The 27,312-nt window shown below is 36.9% G+C and overlaps 3 protein-coding genes across 7 annotated transcripts in view; 1 reads left to right on the top strand and 2 right to left on the bottom strand.

Annotated features, from left to right (window-relative positions):
• The window catches only part of APPL1 (adaptor protein, phosphotyrosine interacting with PH domain and leucine zipper 1), a 31,317-nt gene extending 25,891 nt beyond the window's left edge, over window positions 1-5,426 (top strand). For all 4 annotated transcript variants that reach the window (XM_086755286.1, XM_086755287.1, XM_086755288.1 and 1 more), the window contains one exon: window positions 610-5,426. In XM_086755286.1, coding sequence (XP_086611412.1) covers window positions 610-759 — 150 coding nt within the window. In that variant the 3' untranslated portion in view covers window positions 760-5,426. The remainder of the gene's footprint in view (window positions 1-609) is intronic.
• Window positions 1,037-16,811, bottom strand: ASB14 (ankyrin repeat and SOCS box containing 14). Of its 2 annotated transcripts, XR_015259521.1 has the most exons (12): window positions 16,771-16,811; window positions 16,212-16,352; window positions 14,980-15,194; window positions 14,405-14,460; window positions 12,907-13,038; window positions 12,653-12,811; window positions 10,436-10,681; window positions 9,239-9,410; window positions 8,087-8,630; window positions 7,156-7,309; window positions 6,180-6,524; window positions 1,037-1,171 (listed from the first exon to the last, which is right to left on the bottom strand). XR_015259521.1 is itself a non-coding variant. In XM_086755290.1 (11 exons), exons 3-11 carry the CDS (start codon window positions 15,105-15,107, stop codon window positions 6,331-6,333), a joined length of 1,785 nt encoding a protein of 594 aa, XP_086611416.1. In that variant the 5' UTR covers window positions 15,108-15,194; window positions 16,212-16,352; window positions 16,771-16,811; the 3' UTR covers window positions 5,616-6,330. The 2 variants fall into 2 exon arrangements, 1 of the variants encoding a protein (XP_086611416.1); XM_086755290.1 differs by lacking the exon at window positions 1,037-1,171 and having other exon boundaries at window positions 5,616-6,524.
• Window positions 16,812-18,462: 1,651 nt separating this feature from the next.
• DNAH12 (dynein axonemal heavy chain 12) overlaps window positions 18,463-27,312 on the bottom strand; it is a 70,604-nt gene continuing 61,754 nt past the window's right edge. The window contains exons 63-74 of the mRNA XM_086755381.1: window positions 26,924-27,177; window positions 26,213-26,353; window positions 25,244-25,381; window positions 24,091-24,324; window positions 23,488-23,673; window positions 22,920-23,023; window positions 21,560-21,764; window positions 21,227-21,364; window positions 20,684-20,775; window positions 20,368-20,435; window positions 19,029-19,240; window positions 18,463-18,559 (exon numbers count right to left, since the gene is read on the bottom strand). Of these exons, the coding sequence (XP_086611507.1) occupies window positions 19,050-19,240; window positions 20,368-20,435; window positions 20,684-20,775; window positions 21,227-21,364; window positions 21,560-21,764; window positions 22,920-23,023; window positions 23,488-23,673; window positions 24,091-24,324; window positions 25,244-25,381; window positions 26,213-26,353; window positions 26,924-27,177 (1,751 nt within the window). The 3' untranslated portion in view covers window positions 18,463-18,559; window positions 19,029-19,049. The remainder of the gene's footprint in view (window positions 18,560-19,028; window positions 19,241-20,367; window positions 20,436-20,683; window positions 20,776-21,226; window positions 21,365-21,559; window positions 21,765-22,919; window positions 23,024-23,487; window positions 23,674-24,090; window positions 24,325-25,243; window positions 25,382-26,212; window positions 26,354-26,923; window positions 27,178-27,312) is intronic.

Raw genomic sequence — 27,312 nt, forward strand, 5'->3', positions numbered from 1 at the left:
TCATCATTATTTCTTAATATTCTTTTTTTTTTCTACTTAGTTTCTTTTGCAGTTTTGTACTGCAAGCTTCACTGTCATATCCTTTAGTACAAGTTCCTAGAACATTATGGAGTTAAGTTAATTTTTAGAGGTATTTCCTGCACAGATTGTGCAGGTTTGGTATAATTTTGTATAGTAGATTTTAGAAGGAGCTCTTCTGAAGAGATAAGTACTCCTATAAAAATGTTTTGTGGTTTAAGAGCAGTGCTTGAAGGGACACCTATCACAGGCCCAAAATAATGTCACTTGCTGAGGAGGGTTCCGTTGCACAGCGAGAAGGGGGCTGCAGGGAGCAGGTTCTAGACAGAGATACTTGTTCTGAGCTGTGTTTTGTGGGTTATAGGTACAGGTAAGTTAGTGTTAGCTGTTCTAATAATGCCAACTACTGAAACGTAAATGTTTTGGTTTCCTATTCAGTCTTTTCATTCCCTCTGTACAGAAAGCTAGCCCTTGCTAGTATTAAAAAATAGTTTATAAATCATAATAATGACATTCTGTTTCAATTGTACATGGCTTCAAGGTTAATATTCTTTTTCTGATTTCTCCCCACCCCCACCCTTCTCAAATTAGGACTTAGAGGAGCAAAGCCGGTTGATAGCCGCTTCCAGCAGATCGAACCAGAGCAGTGGAGAAGGACAATTTGTAGTCCTTAGCAGTAGCCAATCAGAAGACAGTGATTTAGGAGAAGATGGAAAGAAGAAGAGAGAATCTGAAGCTTAAGGTTATCTACTTTATTAAAATTGGATTCATGGATATATCTGGTGAAATGGCATAAGTTCTACAAGAAGTGAAATGTAGGTGAAGGGTCTGTTATGTTACATACAAAACATCATAATATGTAGACTCTAATATGCCTTTTTTTTTCCCCTTAATTAAGTAAGTGATTTCCATTTTCACGTCAGTATAATCTCTCTTCTGTATGCCAGATAAAGCATGGTGATGCTACCATGTTTATTACAAAATTATGTTTTCTCAAGGCTTCTCTGCATTATGGGAAAAAACTGTGCTTCCCCCCCACCCGCTTACCTCCTCTGTACAATTGACTGCTCTTGAAGCAAAACTTAAAAGTCTCATTGGACTTGAGCAGTACACTGAAGTTTGTTTTTCACACTGTGGTATGGAGAAGACCTTGCTGGAAACGAAAGTGGATGTCCAAATAAGACAGTGCTAAGCTTTATCTCATTTGTTGCACATAGCTGTTCTTAGATTTAGAAAGAAAAATCCTTACTAACATCAGTGAGATGTGCAATAGTTCTAGACAGAAATATCTTATTTTTTAATTTCATATTGCACTGTATGATACTGTCTTGATTTTTTTGGTGAATGCTGAAAGACTTCTTTCAACAGGAGAAAAAAAATACTGTCAGACCTAGATAAGAGCTGATGAGACACAGTTGCACTTTGCTGCATGAGGAATGTCTAAAGCATTCCTTATCAAATGATAAGAATAATGTATATATATTGAAGCACAAGTGCCACGTTCTTAGTTTTTCCCCAGTACACGTTATAAGAAGCTGTAAGCCTTTGCGTTCACTTTTTATAAAACACGCTTAGACTAGCAGGAACATCTTGAATTCCACTGTTTTTAAAATCTGAATATGTAAATGCCTTGCCACCAGTACACTGCATTTACTGAAAACGAGTTGAGGCTCTTCATGTCTTCTTATGGAAATTCATTTTGCAAACAGCATTTCCTAGCTCTAAAGTAAGAGACCATGCTAATCCTACATCCTGGAATCAATCCTGTAAGTATTTTTCAAAGCAGTGCCTGTTTACAGCTTGTAAACTGAACTCAATGTTCCGTACCCTGTGTAATATTTATTTTGTATAGTATTAGATGCACATTCACCTTTTGATCCAGAAGAGAGAACTTGTTTGAAGAGAAGTGTTTATTTTTGCACTAATTACTATAAATACTAAAATCCAGTGAACAGAAGATGTCTCTCTAATAGTGGCATGAAAATAACAGGAAATATAGAAAGAGAAGAATATACTTATATTCCAAGTTACAATATAACAGTTATGAGTGTTTTACAGTTCATTGCAGGGCATTTCTGGTGTTCAGGAATGGAAGCAATTCTCAGAATCTCTCTCCATCAGCTGGTGATGCCCAGCGCTTCATAGCTGGAGTTGTTCTGTGCTGATAAAGTAAGTGAGGAATCTCAGGCTCCCTGTGCGAGATGGCTGCAGGTGCACAGAGAGATCAGTTTCCTTAGCTCTCCTCATGCACTGGGGTGGCCCTGCGTTGGCTAAAGAAGGCAGGCTCCTCCTGCCCTTTATGCTGGAGATGTGAATTTCTACGCAGAAGTTCTGTACATAGAAATAACAATTTCTATGCATCTGGCTCCTGTCACAGAAGAGAAAGGGGAGCAGCGCCTGGGCAGGTCTAACAGAGTGTGCTGCTAAGGCAGCAGGAGCTAGAGCAGCTTTTGGAGCAGATGTTACTGAAAGGGCTTGAGCAGCCTCAGAAGGGGTCACAGCACCCCTGCCTTAAATGAGGAGGCAGAGGGGGAGGCTGAGCAGCAGAGAGGCTCCACATTCTCCTCCTGAGTTAGTTAGCAATTCCTGTTCCAGTACATTTTTCATCCCCAGAGTAGCCAGTCACTTACAGAAATATCTGCTTTTGCTGTTGCCCAGTCAGGCCAAATGGCACTGCTCTGTGGCCAGCTTTGGCTAGCAGACCATCACAGAGACCACACAAATGTGAGGCTTTTTTCTAAAAGAGTGGCATTTTTATTTCATATATAGTCTTCTATTCTTATCTCTCATCCTTAAGAGACTCTCTTTATTCTTGCCAACAAAAATGTACAGAGAGGCAGTAAATCCAATTTATTTCCTTTTTATGCCTAAATGTAGGCTTACAGATAGTTGCACCACAGCCAGTCTGTCTCTGCAAATTGTTCCAGTTAGTGTTTCTTTCTCTTAGTTTTGTTTGGTTTTACTTACTGGTATTTGTTTTCTATCAAATAATATGACAACACAGCTCAAGGTTGCTGTGTCTTCCTCAAGTACATGCTGAAGATGTAGTAGTTTTGAAACAGCACAGGAAGAATATGAAGTAAGTCAGTGGGCTCCCATTTCTAGACTCTAGTCCCCCAGCTTGTCAGAGCAGGATTGATTAATGTGTTAACCAGTTTAGCTGCAATAGTCCTAGCTCCATATGGAAGACAGTTAATGGATTAGTCATCTCATTAAAAATACAAGTATTTATTATTTGTACCCATTTTGCATTAGCCTTATTGAAGAAATGTCAGAAAAATTAATTACTCTTTCTTTTTTTCTGGAAATTGTTACTATGTTAGACAAATCTGCAAAGATGAGGAAGAAAGTGGGAGAAAGAAAGTTGGCAGATGAATTTACTGTCATGGAATTTTTCAGATTTCACAAGACACAATTGGAATTATTCCATTTGCGTTTCAGGCTTTCCGGTTATACCATTAAATGTAGTTTTCTAAACCAGACAGCATAGGACTGAAGTGCATTTCTTTTGTGTTGGATAATTCTCAACCACTAAAAAAACCAATAAGGAAATGAATAGTTCAAGAAAACAGATTGACATGCATGAATGAAATGGGGGGTGGGGGGGAATTGCTCATTTATGAGAGTTTCACTGGTGTAAAATGAGCAAAAAGATATAAAAGCATCTGGGAGAGTGATGAAAGCTGCAGGAGCAAATGGCAGGTCAGAAGAGATGAGGAAGTTTAACAGGAATGGTGCAATTAGTTAGCAGTGGGGGGGGAATGACTCAGTTTTGCTTAAGGGAAGGAACACCTGGCTCAGTAATTAGAACAAAAAAAAAAAAAAAAAAAGTGCCGAGTTTTTATCCATGCCCTCCTTCCCAAACCTCCCCAAACTAAAAAAAACTATTTGGGTCCCTTTTTCCTATGAGGTTTAGAACTACTTCATTGGAAAACATTTTTGTTAATTTAAAAAAAAAAAAAAAAATTAGAGTGCTTAGTATTTTCCTCAAGAGTATGACTGTTTATATAAACACTGCGTGCTCTCCAGGGAGCTACTGTGGTAGGATTTCACCACCTGAGCATTTTGTTATTGTAAATTACTGGTTGTTGCCTCTCCTGTAATTTATTTTTCCCATTTAATATTTCCTGTTGCCTTTTACTTACAGACTGATATTTTAAGCAGTTCCAGCTGAAGCTGTAGTTTGCTTCCTGTGAACCTACTCTTATTTCATACAATCCTGAAAATATTCTTTGAAGTACATGGTTTTAAAGTGACTTCACATAGGTACTGAATGGTATAGGAATAACTTTTTATGTTGCTAATTGCAGCCTAATAGTTACTGCCACATTTTTTCCCACATTTCTTGCAAGTCAGTTAGTTTACAAAGTTTTTTTCTTTTTAACTAAGCAGTAAGTTTATTTTTTTTTTTCCCCCTGCTTACAGTGGTATCTAAGTTGTCATACAAGAATAAGTCAGTGTGTCATTGTGGATGCATTTGTACTCCTATTGAAGTTTCTATTGCAAGCCAAGGACTTTGTACAGGTCATTTTTATAATCGAGTGGAGTGGTCAAATTCTTATGCTGATGTTCTGGATTGGTCCTGTTCTAGTGAAGTGTCAGTGATTTTGCAGTGTTTGAGACTGACTTGCACATCTTCCCTGAATAGCTGTATAAAAACCTCCAACGGCATATTTAGGTCAACTTTGACTGTTGTGTCTTAATCTTGGGAAACATGGAGAGTAAAAGTATTCCGCCAGGTCTTCAGTCAGCATTTTGTAAAGTAAATAAAAGCTTAACTATACCAAGTTTCTGGGTGAGATTTGTACTGATGCAAAAGCCTCCTGCATTTTTCATAATACTGACTTCCACGAAGTACCACTATTGGTGACAGGATGTGTTCCTTTCCATTGAACAGAGTTTTAGTTTGCAGTTACAGCTCTCTGGTGTCAGAGTGTATCTCAGTTCTCTTAATTTTGATCATATTAGCCAGATAATCTCAGAGGAAGTTACTGTACTTGGGAATGCTGGTAACTTACTTTTGCAACAATCAAAGAAGAAGAAAATCCTTACCATCGTAGCTGGCTGTTTATGCACGTGGTGTTGTAGTCACACGACACCATGTTGCACCCTGCAGAGCTGTGGTTATGGTAACGACCAGAATTCACATGTACAGAGGCTATACCAGCACAACCATTAACATGGGACTGACAGCTATCTTCATTAGTTTATGATATGATACACACCATGTAAAAAGCAATGGTTCATAACTATATTATGGTTAAATTTGTATTTTATAAGGTTTGTAGATTTTTCTGGGGAAAAGCAGACTTTTGAATTATGTAACTTCCGTGATAAAGATGCATGTATAACTAGAAAAAAAATCTATGCTTACTTGATAATGAAGGAATAAATACGACTAATACCAAGTGTGTTGATGAACTTTTTTTTTTTTCCCTAAAATAGGGACTGATACCTGCAGTGTTTTTAGAAAGAACAAGCGTGCTGCGGGTCTGTGCGTACTATGTAAGACTTCCTGAGACAGCTGTGACTGCTGGCAGGTAGTGCTCCAAAAGCTTAAGTTCCAACTATATGAAGAGAAACACAAAAAATTGCAAGCATGCCTTTGGCCAGCACTGTAAAGGAAAACCAAGTTCTAGAGAGAGCGATCAGCACACATAATGGCTGAGACAAATCAAGACCTGACGAGATGCAGAACGAACGTGTCTTTCAGACATAGTGCCACCTTGTTGAAACACTGGTATTTCACACTAGCTGCTGGGATAAGCAGGGGTTTCTATAGCTGTTAATCCCATTTCACTGCTTAGAGTGTGGGATTGTAGATAAATCTAATTAAGCTCTCTTCAGAACTTCAGTGCAGGACTTCATAAAGAAAAATTCTGCTTCTTGGCAAGAGAAAGGGAGGTACAAGAGAAAAAAAACCTCTGTCCCTTCCTGATGGTAGTTAAATCTCTGACCTTTAGCTAAACCTTGAGTTTAACCCAGCAGTGGGGGTAGTGTTACTTGCTATGACAGGTTTTAACTTAGCAATAACACAAGGTTTGCAGCCCTACATTTACAGTTCCTAAACTCTTCGCACTCAGCATTTAAAATAGTATTGCCGTAACTTTCAGGTAGTTTATATTCCAGTAGATATGTAGAATGGGATCACCAATACTTACATTTTGGGGTTCTCCCCATTTTCTTCAGGGGGTGAGATGGGGAATGCTGGTATTCCTTAATATATATGAGATAAAATCCAAAAAGAAAAAAGGAGCTGCGTAAGACAGTCTTATCCACATCAACACTTCCTTCAAAACACAGAACTAATAGTTAGGTACAGTTGAGGCCGTAGGTTCCTGTGAAGTTTTCCTGCCCATAAAGATCATATTCTTTGTACAGTATGTAGTCTTTCAGGCAGTTTGGCAGTGGAAGGAAGGTCATGAAGACAGGACAACGGAGACGCAACCGGCCCATGCATTCCCGTATCTTCAGACGACAAAGATGTTTCAGAGAGCGAGGATTTGCTAGAAATGAGAAGGCAAGATTGATATTAGTAAGTTATTTAATATATTTTGTTCAATTTATTGATTCAATACTCTGCTACCTGGAAAACCAGACCTGTCAGAATCTAGCCTTTTTACATCAGCCCATACATCTCTCGGATATATTTATGATCACTGGCAGCTAAATCAACAATTTTCTGTCAACCTGAAGAAGCTACTAAAAGAATGATGAGTCACTACTTCTTAATCTGTACAAACAAAAAGGACATAGAATTAATCTAGACTAGAATTAAATCACTCAATAAAAAATAGTAATGTATTACATTTGTTCCACCAACTTGAGGCAGGAGGAAAAGCTTTCCCCCCTTGAAGACAGTTGTGTTGTCTACATTGAAATTAAAGTTCCCAAGTGCTCTACCTAAATTATGCAGTACCTGTCTTACAGAATTCCAAGAGAAACTTAGGTTAAATCCTGCATGGACTGATTTTTAAGAGGTTTCTTACTGTCAAAACATAACTTTTGGCCTAACAAGGGTCAAGAAAAGCACCAGTCTGAGGTAAAGAAAATGAAAACTAAAATACCACCAACAAAAAAGGTCCCAATCCCAAAACAGCTCGTTTGTAATTTCAAATATAAACATCAGATACTTACTTAAAATTGAATTGATGTCTGGCCACAGTTCCTGTTCTTTGAGAACTGCTTCCAGCTTCCAGCAGATATTAACATGATCAACATAATCTAACATGACTCGTACCACTTTCCCAGACAGATGCTTCAGCCATGACAAGGTTATCACTTCACAGAACTGATGGAAACAAAAAGTTTAATAGGATAATATTCAGTACTCCTGTAAATGACTTCCGCCTCTGCAGGACAAAAGCAATTAAGTAACTTGAGCAGAACACCAGGAAGGAGGAGTGTTCTGTCAGTCAGGGGAGCTTTAGAGGTTGTCACAGCTTGCATTAAGCCTCACTAATAGAATCTGAAAATCTGAGAGACTGTTGGTTTGTACTAGATCCAAAAATGAACTCAGGCAGCTGTATATTTGGTAACTAACTAGATTAAAAAGAATTGCTACCACTCCCTAAGTGGAATTTAGACTTGTGTCCCAGTGTACTGAACGGGGACCCACCAGTGCCTGCCACACCCCCTTATCTTCAGGTTAAAGATGGGTTTATTAGGATCAAGTGGACTTAGGTCAGTCCAGGTCTGTTCATTTCTGCTCAGTGCCAAGGGTCCTTACAACAGCCTTCCCCTATTAGTGTTACCATACAAGACAACCCAGCAAGTCAGTCTGCAAGGCTCTGCTTTCGCTGCATGGACAAGACTGCCCTGTACTCAGCATATCATTCGCTATATTTGCACAACTGAAAAGTGTTGTTTATGATAATTTGTCGCCACGAACCAGGCCTCATAGCAACATCTATTCATTTTTAAAGCCTTGTCTATTCCTACCTTTATGTGTAAACTGTCTTGTAGTTTCAAAACTTCCTTTTCTGACACTGCATTAAGTACATTTTCATTTCATTTGAGGAAGGATACTGGTAGTAAAACAACACAGGAAGCCATCTGATATACTAACCATTGTATCTTTGATAACAGTAGAAGTCCATCCATCAGTCACATACTGGGAATGCGAACTGTTTCCCTGAGGGCAATCAAAGCAGCGGTGCACATCATACCCGTAGTTCATCAGCATTCTTAACATGACTTCATCTTTCAGAGCATACTGTAAAGCTGATGGAAAATGTGTTGTATTCACTCTGCAGAAGTAATTGACATTAGCCCCATGTCGGAGCAGCAGATTCATTAACTCATAGTTGCCCATTCTCAAGGCTATTTGGAGACAGTTGATGGGATCTTGGTTTGGCAGGGCTCCAGCATTCAATAGCAACTGTACTGAACAGATATCCCCATTGGAAACGGCAAAGTACAATGCTGATTTCCGGTGGTCATCGTAGCCTTTGCGAACTCTTTGATCCAGCATGAAATTGGCATCAAACCCAGACTTGAGGAGAAATTCAAGGCACTGAGGATGTGCTCCTGCTGCTGCTGAGTGAACTGGACTTATCCCACTTTCTTTAATGGCATCAAAGTTAGTAACTGGAACTAAATTTTTTAGGGCCCTGAAGAATTAAAAAAAAAAAAGAAAAATCTTAGAATCTTAAACATGCTGGTTCACCCAGCTAATTTGTCTTTGAATTTCTCTGTATTGCTGGGCTTCAGAATTCATCATAACTGCACACAATTGTCTTAATTTACCAAATCAATACCATGGCATGCTATGCATCTGCTTTGACTTTAATTGCTAACAAGTGAATTGTTAGCCAGCAATGTATACTGACTTTATACCTACTACACATAAAATACTATTCTATTATACTGTTGTTCATTAACAACCCCATTCCTTGCTAGAGAGATAATGATTCCTTCCCAATAGAAGCTTTTCCTGAATGTCGAGAGCACAGTGTTATTGCTTAACCTATTGGAATTAGGGAATTAATAAAATGTAATAAGAATACATATAAGATCTATTTTAATACATAAAATACATTTAAGTATAATTTAATTACTATATATAAAATATTAAAATAGGAATTAAGAATTCTCAGATTCTTAATCACAATGCAACGTTCCTAGTATTGAAGAGTTGTTTCTCACTTACTGGCTGAATAAGGTAGAATTAGCAAAATTGGTATTTCTGGTGTCACCATTTTTTAAGTTAATAACTCACAGAAAGTGTCCTCTATATGCAGCTCTGTGGATTGGCAAGTGACCCGAATGCTTTGGTACATTGGCATCAGCCCCGTATTCTAGTAGAAGACTCAGAGAATCTGGATTTCCTCCTCCTGCTGCTTCAAACAACACAGAAGCACAATCCATAGCCTGTGAAAGAACATTCGCACCTGCAAAGAAGCATCAAGGATTTTCATAGTAGTCACCGTAACTATCCATCAGTAATTAGCATCTGCAACCCTCCTCCAGTGACATGGTGTGGTGGATACTATTCTTCACCAAGTAAAACCACTGTGGACATAAACCTTCCTGTTGGATCCTTGATCCTGGGAACAAGAAGGTCTAAATTGCTTCAAACGCAATCACACAGAAAGACTTGATGCTAGAATGGGGCAAGCAAGGGGTTTGGTTCTTATTCATACAAATAATTGGGTTTTGGCTTACATGCAATGCATTTCAGTTCTTCTACTTTACAAAGACCACACAGATATAACTGTAAATATGAGAGAACCCAGTATCAGAACAGGTCATACAGTCCAGTTTCAGCGCTGCTGAACTATCATATAAAATTCCCCACCATAAGTGTCTTGTCAGAACTTCCCTAAGGTTCATGTGAAAACAATATTGCATTTAAAAACAATTACAACTACTCACCAAAATACTGCTACATTATTTGTATTATGTAGTCTTTATCAGGCCTTTACCTAACTACATCACAACGATCTTCTCGGTGCAGATAGCATTTAATTTTCTTTAGTAAGAAAAATTACTTTTGCTGCTATTTCTGAAGGCGTATCTTACAATAACCAGTTTTAATCCAGTCACAGAACTTTCAGAAGACTAACAAAACTGTGTGTAAATAGGCTAACTACTTTAGAGGGAATATATGTATGTGTGTCTGCATGTCTCTCTGTGTGTATACATGTATACACACATGTATATGTATCCTATAACACAAAATTTAGATTTAGATTTAGATTAGGAATTCTTTAGATGGTCCTCAACTCACATGATTTGGGAGTAAAATTCTTCATATAATTAAGATGCTATTGCCTTTTGTCCTGTTACTGGGCACCAGAGAGAGAATCTGGCTCTGTCTCCTTTACACCATCCCATCAGTATTTATAACACTGGCAAGACATACCTCCACCCCAAGCCTTCTCTTCCTGTAACATTCTATATAATAAAGTCTCACCTTTTTGCAGTAAGAGCTCCATAATTTCTGTATGGCCGATCTGTGCAGCCAGTGCTAGAGGTGTGAGCCCATATCCACTGCGAGGGTCAGGATCTGCTCCAGAACGAAGGAGAAGCTTCACCAGCTCCTTCCTGCCTAGTCTGGCTGCCTCATGTAAAGCAGTCCTCTTGTGGACACACTGCAAATTCACTTTTGCACCAGAACTTATCAACAAGGAGGCAATCTCATATGAATCACGTTTAATTGCTGTAAGACAGTAAGTGAAGCATCAGGCAGAACATCATTCAACACTATTCCAGGCGCTATGGCTTCTGTGATGTGGCAGCCCAGGAAGGCTTGAGCTGTTCCTGGCAGTGCTATTTATACACTGAGAAATGTCACACTACACTGAAAGGTTTAACCTCTCAGTAAGTCTGTTCTTTGTTTCCAGGATAACATTAACGATACCAATGAATAATTTTATGGTAATCTCATTTTCTCTCTGTAATCCTCTGTTGGTAATGCAACAGAACACAACCGTCCATGCCACTAGATGGAGACCACGTATGGAGATGGGGAGCTGGCCTGCTCAGACAGCTCTATTTAATCTGCATAAACAGTTACCATAATATGAAACAACGCTTAAAATCACTCTGTCATATGCCTTCTTAGCTTAATAAGCCTGCTCTGCTAAGTCAGTAAGGATCTTAGAAGAGTGATTTGCATTGGCTCCAGTGAATGACATGAATACGCAACACCTTTCCCTCCTTCTCTCTTTGATCTTCCAGGCTGTGCGGGGTAGGACAGTGAGTGTCCGAGACAGATTAGTCAGAGAAGCTTCTTGTGCCACAGCTGCTTGAAATGCCATTGACAGCATACTATAACCTGTGATGTCCCCTTATCTGTAACCTATGTGGCTGCTTCAGATAAACCCCACACATCCCCTTCTTGGTGGATGGTGCATTTTAATCCAGTGCACTTCAGAAGTACCCAGGAATTCTCTGCGTCTTTTCTAAGCAGGTGCCCCTGACTAGAAGCTTTAGTCATTTCAAAAGGATGGACTGGGGGTGCTACAGATAGGTACGCATTTTCCTCTTCCTTTAATAGAAGTTTTGAAAAAAAAACACCCTTCCAATATGGAATAATTTACAGCTTCATCCAAGAAAGTTACAGTGCTCCTTTAGAACTCAGATAATGAGAACACGCTTTCTTTATTTTGGCTAGGACTTAGCAAGAATAACAACATCGTCGCTGAAACTGGGGGAAGCAAATTAAATGAACATAGAACATTTTTGAAAAACATCTTGGCAAAATATTAGGACTAGTTCTTTACAAATCAAGAATTACAGTTCTTTTGCATAACCAAATTAAAATGGCATTCACACTAAAATTGATACTAGGTATGGGACCTTCTTTTTCAATCAAAAAAATGCAAAGAGAAGTGAACCAAGAATTTATGCCTGGCTAGCTTCTTCACTTGTCACACCTGGATTAAATCCAACAATGTCCAAATAGGGACAAACACTGTTTTATGCTCTACATCATGCAGATAAATCAGGGTGATTTGCTATAATTTTTAAAAATCAAAACCAATTACTATATTTTTTGGAGAAAGAGAAGCTGATGCAATGAAAGAGATACCATGTAAGCAGACAATATGAATGTTTTAAACCTGCAGACATGAAGAACAGTAACAGCATGAAGAAGCAGGAGGACCTTGCTATATGGCACCACTGCATAAATTATGCCAAGAAAAGCAGAAGATGACACTGTGGCACTTGATGGAGAAAGCTATTTGATGCTTTGAGGAAAAAGATGTATGTTCAACCTGAACCTCAAACTCTTTGCAACTGAGGGATGGACAACGGTAGACATCTGGAGCTCCTTGCATTGGATGAGACTTTGGGGAAAGACTTCTAGCTTCTTCTAGTTCTATGTTTCTCATACTTCAGTAGACCAATAAGGATAATACTTTAATTAATAAATAATGCTAATAACCTTGTGGTGGCAGTCCCTAACTTGGAATTGTCAGCTCATTTAAAGATATTATCTTGATATCATCTAAGAAAAACAGACAGGGACAGATACATTCAATAACGAGATTAACATTTTTTGCTCCTTATAGCAAAATATTTTCAACAATGATTTGAAGTTAAATATGTCAAACTGAAATCTAAAACATGTAACTACAACCTCGCCTCACTCCCTCACCTCTCCACCCCTAAAAAAGTTATTCACCTATAACTAAAGGAGAATCTCCCTCTTCATTCTTAACATTGGGATTGCAGCCACTGAGCAGGAGAAAGCGGACATTGTCCACAAAGCAATTTCTTACTGCCACCAGTAGAGGTGTTTCCCCTTTCAGAGTTGTCTGTTCCCACGTAATGGCACGGGAGGCTGAAATACAGAAAAGCAGAACACACCGAAGCCGGATCATTCATCAAAACTGACTTTGTAAAATTTCTTAGTAGAAAACCACAAGGACTTTGTACCTTTCAAAGTTATTTCAAGGATGTTCTTATTTCGCTGTGCTGCAGCTTCATGCACAGGAAGCCGGCCTTGCTGATCTGCTTCTTCAAAAGCAGAACTGTGCCTCACCAACTTCATCAAGGCCTCTTCTTGGCCTGTGATATTTTAAGACAGACACATATCCCATTACTCATCGTAAAACAAACTTCAGGCAACTAATATACAGCATGCCATTTATCCCATCAGTGTACCTAGAATAAACAACTTGCTTCGTCAAAGCAATTTCTTCACAAAGAGTGCTTTACATGAATGAAACAATCAATGACTGACATGGACTCACAAAGTATTTTGAATATACATTGAAAAAACTTACTTATAATTAATATGACTAAAATATTTCAAATATAATCCTCTCTCATGAGCAAAAGTGCATGAAAGTTTAATATATAAAGTAAACAGGTGTCCTAGTGAAACTGTAGCAAAAATATTTAGATTAGCAAAAGTAAAATGAAGCTGATTTAACAGGATGAGACCTATCTTGTTATTCCTGCTTTTACTGACCATCTCACTGGAACATTAATCAACACAGATTATGATGTTTTCAATTTTATATTTCATCAATAAACAGCAACACTTTATTGGCTGGAAAGCCTGTTCAAGTAGAGGCCTGGTTTCTGTTCATGTTTTTTATCCCATCATTCCTGGGAGAAGGCAGCCTGCCCTCCTGTTACTATACAACTACAAGGTGAGGGGACAGGCTGCTCTCAATCTCTGCTGCTGAAGTTCTCCTATGTATGGAATAATTATACATTCATAAGGCCAGAAAGCAAGTGTAACCAGAGTTTAGGCACATTATTCAGAGTGTATGGAAAATATATAGAACCTGCTTTTCCAGAAAAGACTTGGTTTCTTGATTCCTACTCCACTAAATATAACTACTTACATGTTTAAAGACTGACTGAAGGATTCCTGCTGACAGACAACTGTTGTAACAACTGTACGACTTATGCCTATTGTTTACATATCTCTGTGACTCAGTACATAAATTGATTAGACCACAAAAAGTAGAAGCATCATAAGAACACACTAAGAGCATCTCCTATAGGAATACATTAAATTTTGGCAATTCCGGAACAATTCTGGAACACTCTTCAGGTAGAGAAGGGATTTTAACCTGCGTATCTCACAAAGTGACATGCATGGAAGCATTAATGGATTGGGGGCCTTGCCATCCTGTTGTTTATTTTACAAGAAAGGCCTGGCATTGTCCCCTAATTCCAGGAGATGAAGCACTGGAATCTGAGAGGAGTGACATCTGAGCCCACCCTATCATGATATTCCCATCTAATGAGTTAGCTTCTGTGTGTCCTATTTTCAGTTGCCTTACTCCTCCCAAGACTACATAAAGAAAAACTGCACTTAAATCAGGTGATCAAACACCTAAAATGTAGCATTGCTCAACAATGCAATATCCAAGTGATTCCTAGGGGTATAGACTCAGTGCAGTGTATTTGTACTTAACTGTCCGAATTGCTGCAATGATCTTTCCATGTTCTTTACTTGCAATGTACTGGGAACTGCATAAACAGAACGAAAATAAAGTGAAGAGTTAAAATTAATGTGAAGTTCAGCATATAAATTAGACCTTAATTTAAATACTCAAGTCTAGATTACATGTTAGATTTCTGTAAGTTTTGTCAGAGTTTAACACATTAAAACACTTTTTTAATTGGTCTTCCCCTGCCACTATAAATACTGGATTTATCACACAAAGGCCAACAATTAAATACTAAAATGAGGGAAAGCTGCCATAAAAATTTATTTTTACATAGCATACTTATCTTCTTCATAAAGCCTTCTACTCATTTAGATATTGATGTAAAACATCACCTGAAAGTTTCAGACAGTCCATATTTTCAAGGAAATGGGTATACTTTTTCAGAGAGAACTCAGAGCAAGTGAGCTACCAGTGGTTTCCATATCCATGAGACAAGGTCAGAGCAACACAACATATGGTGTCCCAAAGGAAAAGAACATTACTACAAGGTTCTAACAATGCCAAGAAAACATCCAAAATATAAGTAATAACTTATTACCTTTCATCCTTTTTTGCACTGCCACTTGTTTCAGCTTTCTGCCTATCTTGTAAGCTTTCCTGAATAGCTTGTTGGGTAGGGATTTCATCATCAGAATCATCATTGAACAAGTATGTAGAATTATACATGGCAAATAACACAGCTTGGATCACTTTTAGAAGGGAAACAGTGCTTTTTAACTGGAAGCAGATCCAGGTTAAATCTTCAGGTTAAATCTGGAATAATAGAAATAGCAATCACTGTTTAAGTATCAAGAGAAATGAAACAGTTTAAAATAAATGAATTAGAACTTCTCCATCTCAAGCTCCAGCCTTCTCCCATGTATTTAAGTTTGCAAAGAGTTATTCCATTTAGAACAGAGTACAGGTTTTCTGTTGCTAGCATGTGCTAGCTTTTCTCACTGTTCCACAGACTGAACATACAGAATGGCTACTTGCTCTGCCATTACTTATTAGAAAACAACAAAAATAAGTAAAACTTCATTTTCAGATAAATTGTCATTCCCTCTTAAGTCTTTCAGACACTCAAATATCATCACAATTGTGCTCTGATATTTCCTTGGTAGCATTTCCTTTGGATTTTTTTTTTCAGTTTGTTCACAGAGGGCCTGGAAGTAAAAGGCATGAAATTTTTAAATAATAGCTTCTGTTCAAACTGTTTCAAAAAAGACATCGTTAGGGCCATAAGCTTGTAGCCAGGAAAGGATTGTAGATTTGTGCTACTATGTGCATCAGCCTTCCGACTGAAACAACATCAAACTCCATGCTTGAGAAAAGACCAACTTTACCACCTTATGTACAGCATCTACAGCCATTTAGAAAACTTAAACTTCAAATTCTGCATTCTTCATCAATGTATGCCTGTTTTTTTCTAATACTTGTAAGTGATATATATATACAAAACACTGCAACGATATATATCCAAATACAGGCAGAAATAAAAAACACTGGTGTAACCACAACAGAGTTAAATTAAAAAAAAAAAAAAAAAAAAAGAAAATAAAAAAGCTTAAGAATACTATTACTTTAAAAAAAAAAAGTTTGCCAAACTGAAAAGGTACAATTAAAAATATTGTTACCCTTTTAAGATTGTAATACAAACAATGGGGCATAGAAATAAATCCCACTGCTACAATTTTTAAGTCTAAATGTTAAAATTCCAGAACAAACCACAAAAAATTACTAACAATCAAATGAATAATTAGTCTAATGTGTGTAGATGTACACTGTTACACGCATAAGCAGTCACACTGTTCTTTTGTATATTCAGCTACATGCTATTATAGATTACAATCACAGATGTTCTGCTAGGCTCAAACCTCTCATCTGTTTTACCTATCAAAACTTCCATTTCTGTCTTTCAAGACAGCTGGCCTGAAAAAAACAACCAAAAATACAGGGCAAAGTAAAATTAAATGATTAAGTAAAACTGAAAGCAAATTAATAAATAGCAAAATCAACGAGCACAGCAAAATGAAGGAAGTTGTCAACATGCCACTTATGAAGTCTGGAATCATTCTAGAAACATCTTAAAGTTGAGCAGCAGTAATTCATAGCAAACCGACATCATTTAATTTGTTACCTGACCCACCTAATCTGTAATTGCAAAGCCTTGCTCTGTAATTGCACATGTAGCAAAAAAAGAGAAATACATTAATAAAATATACAGACAAGTAACTGTTCGCATTTGATTATACTGAGTATATAAACATTTTAGATCTAGACTATTTCTTTTTCGTAAAAAGACTACTAATATTCCTATGAATTGAGAAAATACACTGGGTTTCCTCACCTTTTGAAAGAAGGCAGACATCACACTTTGAAGAAGCGATTATTAAGTTGAAAGTGATATTTTCAGGATTGAAAATGATCTCAGTAGAGCCTCTGTCCATTAATAGCTCACTATAAATACCCGATCATAAGATACTCTGGGACTTTCTCCATGTTTCTTTCATATAGGTTAGTTATGTTTAATAATCTGACCTGACAAATGGTGTCAGCAAAAGAAGAAATAAAAAGTCCAGTTTCTTTGTAATAATACTCTTGTCAAAAGTTTCTGGAATGAGATTTTGTGAACTGTAAGTAGCAACACATACATTACGAACGAAAATTCTTCAGTGCTTTGCCAAGAAAGTAAACTGACAATAACGTTAGGACTTACTAAAAAGAGTACGACAGCATAAAAAGAAATACTAGAACCAATAAACATAAACAAGTACAGAGATAAACATAAACAAGTACATAAAATCAAACAAGAACTCTATTAAAAATTACTGTGTTTCTGATTGCTCAATCACAATTAACATATGAATAGAAATAGAAAAGCAAACAAAATGTAAACGTGTAGAGTTTTTAAAGGGAAAAGCAGAGTTTCAGAAAGACAGACCCATCCAGAGAACTTATGCCAGTGTAACACACAATAAGCAGGGAAATGAAGGACATAGATGCCCAGTTATAACAGTGAGGGTAGGATGGAGTGAGACTTCCATGTGCTTAATTTACTCCTACTCTATTTTACGGAGGGATCCTTACAAAGAAATTATGATGGCTGTGACTGAATGCAAGGCAGAAATAGTTCTTTGCTAAAGGAGATCTAGGAAGACTGCTTGAGGTGGGATTTTTTGTGTTGGGTTTTTTTTTTGTTTGTTTGTTTTGGTTTGTTGTTTTTTTTTTTTTTCAAGAAAACAGAAGTGCAGAATCAGGGAAGGAACTGAAACTAGACTGCCTCTCCGGAGCAACAGGGAAACAGGCAGCATTTTATAGCAGGTGGTCATAAGGGAGATTTTATAATTTATTCTTCATGGAAACTATTTTGAAAAAATCCCTTACAAAAATCCTGAAAAGATTAATTTGCCAAGGCAGGCATCAGAAGTACCTACTATAGATAGTTAAATGATTTTTCATACTGCAATCTTTGCTATTGCTATGACAGAACACAGGCTATATATACATGCAGACTGAAATCCCAAAACTTACTACCTACTAGCATTCCACTCACATGATTCAGTACTCTTAATGCTTCTAGTTTATTAACTGTAATGTTCTTCTCAGGAAGCACAGACTGTTTTCATTTTCCATTAAGATACATTTTGTGATATTCAAGTAATGCATAAAATTGATGTTTACACATTAATAGTATTGCCAAAGGCTAAAATCCTAGCTGTAGCTTTTATAGATTGTAAAGATGCTAATAACAACACACACTTATTTAAAACAAAATATTGAATCTGGCAAATCAACGGGACTGGTGCCACAGCCAGGGGCTCAGCTACTTAGATCATGGGACTCTGAGAAACCTAGTCTACTGCGGGCTGATGGGGTCCATTTGCCAGAAAAGGGAAAGAGCATCTTCGATCATGGGCTTACCAAGCTGGTGAAGAGGGCTTTAAACCAAAGTTGCCAGGGGAGGGGAACCTCAATCTATCCCACTCCTATCTGTTTGATGCCAGTACCAGCAACAGATGCCCAGAACCTGGAGAAGGATCACAGGTCAGCAGGAGAGCACCTGAAGTGCAGCTTAAAGGAATTCCAGCTGCTCCAGCCAGCAGGTCAGCTTCATCGGGGGCTCAACTTAAATACCTCTACGCAAATGCACATAGCATGGGGAATAAACAAGAGGAGTTAGAGATATGTGCACACTTGCAGGACTATGATCTTACTGGCATCAAGGAGACATGGTGAGATGGCTCCTATGACTGGAGTGTTGGAATGGAGGGATATAGGCTCTTGAGGAAGGACAGGGTGGTGAAGCACTGGACCAGGTTGCCCAGAGAGGTGGTGGATGCCCCATCCCTGGAAACATTCAAGGCCAGGTTGGCCGGGGCTCTGAGCAACCTGATCTGGTTGGACATGTCCCTGCTCCTTGCAGGGGGGTTGGACTGGATGGCCTTTGAAGGTCCCTTCCAACCCTAACCATTCTATGATTCTATGACAGAAGATCAGAAAATATTTGCATGCTCTCTTTTAATATAAAGAAGTTGAGATGTTTCTTTTACACAGTATGTTCCACTTCCTCTGTAAGCAAACAAAAAGAACAGGATCTTGTGACACCTGTATCTGAACTGTTCAAAGTTAGTCATCCAGCTGGCAGAGCAATGCAACACCTCGCTTGATCCAGTGTTGAACTGGTTTATCCGTGTTAAGTGTCAAAGCAATGACGAAGTTAGTAGAATGTCCAGTAGTAGATAAGATTCCTTTACGCTCACTTGTCTTGTAGAGTGGGCAAACATATGCATTAGATTTCTTTATGTCTGATTTTACAGCTTAAAAAAAAAAACACAAAAAACCCAAAATAATATATTACATTCAGCAGATCAATTGATAGAAACATAATCTACATACAAATATTAAGTATTTACAACAACATCTTTGAAGCTAAATAAAAATACAAAATTGTTTTGTGAGTAACAAAATTATAGGGCTTTTTTGTGGGGTTTGTTTTGTTTTTAAACCCAACTAATTTAATTACAATTTGTTTTCAGGACTCGATGTCTTTCTGTGATTCTACCAGCTTTGTAATAATTCAAATACACACTAAAATCTGAATAGTTACATAGTTAAAGCATAGTTTATACAAGAGTTTTAACAGCTCCACAAAAATTCTGGTCCAGCAGCCACAGAACCTAACTGCAATTCAAGTAATCTAAGATCCAAGGACACAACTCTGCAGGAACTATTTGTATGCCTAAATTGCTTACATGCAACTTATGAGAAGTCTAAAATCATGCCCGTCTGAACAGATTCATACAACCTCAAAGGAAAGCACAGGTAGAAAAAGTGGAAACTTTGTAAGACTGCCTATTAGCTAATAACATCTAAGTTGCAATACTTGCAGTAGAAAGTCCTGCCTAAGTGAATAAATAAAAACAGGGATTTACTGCTCCAGATCAAAGAAAACAAGAGTTTTTGAAAACATCTTACTAGTATGACATACAACTAAAAATAGCTAAAAATAACCTGAGCAAACCTTGCTAAATCATGGGAGGTAAAACACTTGAGTGTCTGTAACTCAACAGAAGTTCTCCTCAACCTGAGCAGAGCCAAGAATTCAAGCACCATGTGCTTTCCTACACAAATTAACTTCTGTTTGAAAACTAGACTGGGCAGCACCTAAACATATTTCTAAAAAAATAATTTAACTAGTGCTTTTGTCTAATCCATAATTATATACATCTGTGGGGAGAGAGACAGGCCTATTGCTCAGATGAGATGAGACTGAGTCAAGCTAGCAGGCCCAATTTTTAATGTAAAAATTATAAGTCAGATGCACATGAATTATGAGCACATTTGGGCACTTTGGTGAGGGTAGGAGTATTGATCTTCTGTGAAAAAGGAATTCACTGTGCAATTTCTTGTTGAATAGCTCGTAGTTCAGAGAAATTATACTCACTTGGCTTTATCCAAATGATTGGCATCATATCAAAGAGCAATTTGGGATACTGCTCAGCTAACATTCCCCTGGTGAGAGAAAGCAACAAAGCGATTATTTGCAGCTCCGTGTTAAACCGAAGGGGTTTGATGTGTGTTTTTGGTTGTTGCTTGCTTGGGATTTTTGTTTTCTTCACCGTTTTCCATGCATGAAAGAGTATTTCATTTGGTGTGTTATTTCAATAATATGAAAAGTATCACTGAAAATATTTAAACAAATCTTGTTTGAGCACCTAAGAAAGCTTTCCAGAACCATAGTAAAACACTTTGTTACTGACTTGGTCCTGTCCCAGCGAGCTCCGTCTAAAAATAATCCATGGATATAAACACCATCTTCTGGTGCAGTATCAGCAGTATCCTGAGGAATAACCTACAAGAAGTAAGCATTCCATGTTATTAAACTTCCATAGCTGTTTACTTTTTGAGATAGTATGTCAATAGCCAATTTTCAGAAGATCAATCCAAAATCATTGATTTCAGTACCACTATTATGCAAAACTATAAAGACAGCAGATTTCTGCATGTTTGTTAATTACCTTTATTTTAAGTTATAAAATAAGGCTTTAATCACACAAACAAATATGTACGCTATAGGCTGTTTTCTTGAGTGGAGGTCAGGGTCCAATAATAGCACTATTTTTAATATACTTCCTTTATGGACACTATTTAACCTGCCTACCTTACCAAAGAATTAAACGTATGACTTCAATTAGCAATGAGTTAGTTGCAAAATGAACCTTCCAGTCAGGATTTACTTAATACATCTCACTGCAACATCAGGACTCAGAGTAATAAAATATGCATTTATAATTTATCTCTACCTGAAATTCATATCCCAGAAGGTCAATGGGGATCCTGTGCTTTCTAGCATAGTTTTGCATAGCTCCAGTTAAGAAAGCTTGAGTAAAATAGAATCCTGATAGCCAAAAAGCCTTTGGCTTCCCTAATTCATACCAATCCTGGAAAGAGGAAAATGACACATTCAATAATCAGAAAGAGACAAATCCCATATTGTTTGACAACTTTCTCCATAACTGTACTCAGAAAATCTCAGTGAAATCTGTCACTCCTTTCCTGATACTCCTTTAACATAAAGGACAAATTATATGAAGAAGTAGATTAAATAATTGGTAGTACTGCCTCTTGGACATTACCTGTAAAAATTTCAGCCGTTCTAGAAAATCTACAATATAGCTCCCTAATGGTTTTAGACTTGGGTATGAACGTTTCGCCCATTTCTCAGGAACTTTTCCAATAAGTAGACTGCCACACAGAGCCTCCAGTTCATCATCCATAACAACCAGTCCTTTAATGGCTCTCTTCAGGTTAGTTAGTGTAATACGAATAGTTCGAATTAAACTAGGGGGAAAAAAAAAAAAAAAACAAACAAAAAAACCAAAATAAAATATTCATATGTTTTGCATGATCTGTAAAACACTGGAAAAACAGAAAAAACTGGATAATGGAACCATCTACAGAACTTGTATAGCGGCTACATAAGTGTGTAATTAGCCATATTTATAAGGTCCTGGATTTATGCATTTGTGCCGATTTATTTAAGACCAGGAACAGTTTAATACATTATTTTGTTATCTCTGATGTACTCTGTATTGTTTGGTAAGAGCATAAATGTAGAACTCCATATGTATACACTGTATAGTAGATGAAGGAAAAAGGTTTAGATTACAAAAGAAGAGGTGGGCAGGGTCTGCAACAAAGGAAAACTTGGATACTGAAGGCCACAGAGCATTACTGAAAATCTGGGAGAAAATGAAGTGGGAGATGTGAAGAGACAAATAGGAAATAGAAGGGACAGAGAAAAACAAGGAAGAAAGAATGGAGAAGCAGGCGAAGATAAGAAAGAAAATTAGGAAACGAAACCAAAAGAGAGACTGGGGACCCAAACAGAAAAATAAAAGTGATTATAGGTTTGTAATCCTAGGAGAATAATCACGGAAATAAGGTATAGGAAGAAAGGCATCCGTTAAGGGTGGGGGGGAATGCAAAAATTTTCAACATAAGTATACAAGACAATAAAGAAATAAGTAGAAGTATTTCCAACTATGAAGGAAAAGGTTTCATAAACTATAACTGTGTGCGTACTACCGTTTCTAACTTCTTTACCCTACAGGTCAGAAATACGAGGAAAACAAAATATAATCAAAGATAAACATGGTGAAAGAGACACTGAAGTTAAAAAAGGGAACATGAAAATATTGTTCACATTTTCTTTTCCAAGTGCCTCCTCAGACTCCCTTCCTCTATCATGTGCTTTTCTCTTTCAGTTCATTTTGCCACCAGATCATTTTTCCTGACATCTACCCTACATTCTGACTTTCCACAAGAAGTAATGGTGCTTGGACTGCAGATAGCACTGCAGACAATTAGAACGAAGCAAAATAAGGAAATAGAATATTTCATACAACATAGGGTTTACAGTGTATGACTTACAGGAAAACTTCTTCTGCAAATTGAATTATTTCAGTTACATTTAAAAAAATATAACACTCTTACACATTAAATCTTTCCATTTCTTGCACCAACACAGTGTTCATACTTTCTTCATATGTCACAGGATATTTACTTAGGCAACCTTCAGTGTCAAAATCATTTGGAAGCTGTAAATGACAACATATTTGGAAATAATTCCATATTTATGCATCAGTATGACATTAAAAGTATGCAGATGTGAAAAATTGCAGAGTAACAGATACCATTAAACTTTCTGATGAGTATCTTATAAATACAGTATTTAGTATTTTTAATCCAAATAAAACCAATGGGTTTTCTTAAGGGATGTTTCTCTTTGAAAAACGACCTAGAATTTTTCATACAATGGAAAGTAATGAATAAGTTTCAGTTTTACTAATTTTAAACTTGTTCATATGAATGAATCAACTGTTCTTCCAAGTTGTGTTTGTTCTGTTTTCTCTCTCCTACCTATTTATTACTTTCATATTGCACTAAATTCCTCCAAGGAGGTTTTTCTTCCAACACAAAGTTAATCTGACACTAAAACTTCTAGTTCAAGGATTTCTGCTTTGTAAAAAGATAAACTGGAATCATTGGTATAATACCATACCTTGCTGAGAATATCATCTGCAATTTCATAAAGAGTGCTATCACCACCTCCAAAAGTTCCCTGAGTACCACCTCCTTGTGTTAAAAGCAGAGAGTCAAAGAGGGTCTTAGTTTGCTGAAGATCTTTTGAAATATCGACATTTTCATGCAAACCAAATACTTCTGGTTGCTGACTAAAAGGAAGACCCTAAGACAAAATAAACAAGGAACATTTGCATGAGACAAAGCAGCATGCTAGGAATTAGATCCAAGTCTTCTTTAAGAAGTCGAGTGAAAATCTACCCCTGACTTCAACTGAAGGTGGATAAGGACCTTAATAGTAGGTATCTGCAGACAGTATTACTGGTGATAGAGCCATCACATCACTCACAGAGTGCCATTTCCAAGGAATTCTCTATTATCTACACTAGGTCCTCCTGCCTACTTACTGATTCTCAGAAACACTCCAGATCATGGTAAGGATCATACAAGGATGTTAGGCAAGAAGCCAAGCACACTGTTTTGTGTTCTGCAAAACTACCTTTATAACGCAGAGAAGCCTTTAGGGATTGCTTTCTAGCGCATTATCATTACAACAGTTCAAAATCGTGTTGCTACTTTTTACCTTAATAAATTCAATGTAGTCCTCGTATGTGCCTTTTGGTGGAGCATAATAATTGCCACTGGGAGAAAAAGTGTAACGAGGATTTTCAATTATATCTGCATTGTAGAAATCATCCAGCATTGTCAGCAGTAAACGTCTGTCCCAGTCATCTGTCACTCGACCTCCATAGTTGCACTCACCAGTTAGGTAAGAAACAGCTTCAAAAGGAACATGGCTATACTCATTTATGATTAACTGAAACAGAAGACATGAGTAATTCTAGAGATTTGAAATATCTGCAGAACAACAGTGTGACCTACAGACTAAAGGGTTGGAGGCTATATTGCATGCAAAACTGCAGTTTCTGGAGTTTTCTCCCCAGGTGCCGGAAATTCAAATTTTGAAATATTTTTTCAGGTAAAATTACTGTTTCAAATGACAAGAACTTAGTAGCAAAAGCCTCTTATCAATACTCAAATTAGTTAGTCATCCAAGTAATTCTTAATTTTTTTTTAGAAGTGGATAGTTTTTCCATTTTAAACTTTCTAGATGGACACTCTTCCGTGTCATGAAGAAATGTGCATTTCATCTCATTTTTCTTCCAATATTCAGAACCCTCTGATCTCTTTCCTTAACATCTTGATGACTTTTCCAACTGTTCAGCCTCAACTTCTGTAATTCACAGTTTTAGCTCTCCTGACCTTTCTACATAAGGCCTGCAGAAGATCCAAGGTCAACTGGTGTTCAGCATTTCATTTTAGTGAAGGAGAATAGTCCAGGGCTCTGTTTAACTAAGAGTATGTATGTAAAAAAAATAATTCCTCCTACCAACCACAAAACCCACCATAATAGGTGACTGTCATTGACACGGTGTTACTTGAAGCACAGTAAGCTCTTCTATATAACAATTTTAACTCTTATTCTACTCATAGATACTATATTCCATATACCTGTATGAATCTAAACCTCATGGACAACAATTTTAAATTTTATTTAATTTGTAATTTTGAAAATATTTATAATATGATTGGCATTCATTGCCTTTGTAGCTGAACTGAATTAATGAAAATCTATGACTGTTTGATATAACTTAAGTGTATTGCCCCTTTTTGAGTATTAGCTTGTTCCTATGCTTCACAATATCTGAGTTAAAGGTATCAAAAGATGATTTTACCTGCAGCTGTCTGATACTGATTTGCAAGTCTGATTCATTAAATCCATAGGGTATATTCCAACCAAGAGGCCCAAATTTTCTTCTCTCCTGAACAAGGGCATGGAAAAAACAAACTCCAAAGAGCAGTTTCTCCCATACCTTTGAGAAAAACAAAACAAAAAGGTATTATTAACTAGTCTATATGCTTATGCTAAGTCTGCAACTTATATAGAGAACACAACATTTGATTACCGCTCTCCATCTAGGATACAAATACAGGTAACTATTAAGTATTCTGTGGTTGTTTGACTTGCAAACAAATACACACATAGTTGTCATATATGCAAGTACATTCAGCTAGTTCCTCAAGTACCACTACACAAGATTTTTCTCTTCTTCCATGTAAAGGGCAGCTGACTTCATAAGAATTCAAATAGCACCAGATATTTATTTTTAAGGGTCATTGGACAAACATAAAATACAGATGTAGCGTTTAACATAAGTCCTTAGATGCACCCGCTTATACGTATGTATATTGATTACATACTCATATCTCTGAGTAATCCCACTGTTTTTTCACTTCCTTCACAGGCAATGATTAGCTAAGTGGTTCATCATTTATCAGTAAGACATATGGGTACTGCAGTACCGGTCCCTAGTAGCAAGAAAAGACCTTCTCAGTGCTTACCATCTCAATAATGATAGGTATACCCTACTACTGAATGTTCAGTTTATGTACATTGAGTAGTATGTGTGTGTAATATGTATGTAATTTAATAAAGCCTAAGAAACCATTTTAAATATTGCTATGTAAAATGACCTGGCAGACTAATTCTCAACTAATCACCTTTATCATTGCAAAACCTAAACTCACAACCATAATAAAAATTTTAGATAATAATATTCTCTGCACAGAAATCAGTATATCTGTGGATTAAAAAAAAAAAAAAAAAAAGAACAAATAAAACTGTCAAGAGATAGGTACATTACCAGCTCCTTTTCAGGACATCCGGAAAAGAATGCAGGATCAGAAATAGGATCAGAAAGAAATGACTGCAGTAGGTTTAACCGGAGACCAGTAGGAGGTTCATTTGTCATCTTCACTCCATTCTGCAGAATAGTTACTGGAAACTAGAAATAAAAAAAAATAGCAAAACTGTGTTCAGAAAGAGTGGAATAGATGCTATGTTGTTATAGCAATATATTATTACTCTGTTTGTTATCTAAACAATTATCTGCAAATTACATTTTAAACACCAACAGCTTTAAAAAATAGTTCTCAAAGGCATCAAGAAAGTAAGACTTTGCTGTAAACAACAAATCTATATTTCAAAATGTTTTCTTGGTATTCAACATCTTATAAATAAAATGCAAAATTAAATTTTTGAATTTATGTGAAACAAAAGCTTGGTGACACCACAAAAACTTCTTAATTATACATGCTGGTGAAATGCAGTTCCATTCACTAGTACACAAAATATCACACATCACATAATCAAAATATTACATCGGAAGCTTGATGTTACTATGTTTGTAACTATTGTTTAAAATGTCCTTTCTTAATTAAATGATCTCTTCAAAAGCCTTGTTGTATTTCAGACAAGTTCTGTATTATCAGCTCATTCAGGGATATGAATATTTCCTAAAAATATTATCAACTTTTTCTTTCCCCAAATACAGAATATTTGACAATGCATGTACCTTTGGTGAAGGGTAACTAGTAAGCCAAAGTCTGAACGCTGGATGACATTTTTCACTGTTAAATTCTTCACATATTTTCTCCAGCATCGGCATCCAGGAGACAGCTAAATGACAATTTTGTAAACAAACCCAGGTTCCTTCTTCCATTCCTTCTTGAATCATTTTTGTAGCTATGGGTCCTTGTCCTTGTCCTAATGAGATGGACTGAAACTTATTTCCAGCCATATCTCTGTCATTTGCAAATTTCAGGAGACCTTGAACAGAAAGCACAAGATTTTAGCATTTCTTCATTACAAAGAAGTTATGTCAGGAAAAAAAACCCACTTTAAAATGTTTATTACTACTTTGTTAAAATATACATACATTAAGATGGTACAGCTTTGACGTAG

This window comes from Chlamydotis macqueenii, chromosome 10, assembly GCF_036417535.1.
Source record: "Chlamydotis macqueenii isolate bChlMac1 chromosome 10, bChlMac1.mat, whole genome shotgun sequence".
NCBI lineage: Eukaryota > Metazoa > Chordata > Aves > Otidiformes > Otididae > Chlamydotis > Chlamydotis macqueenii.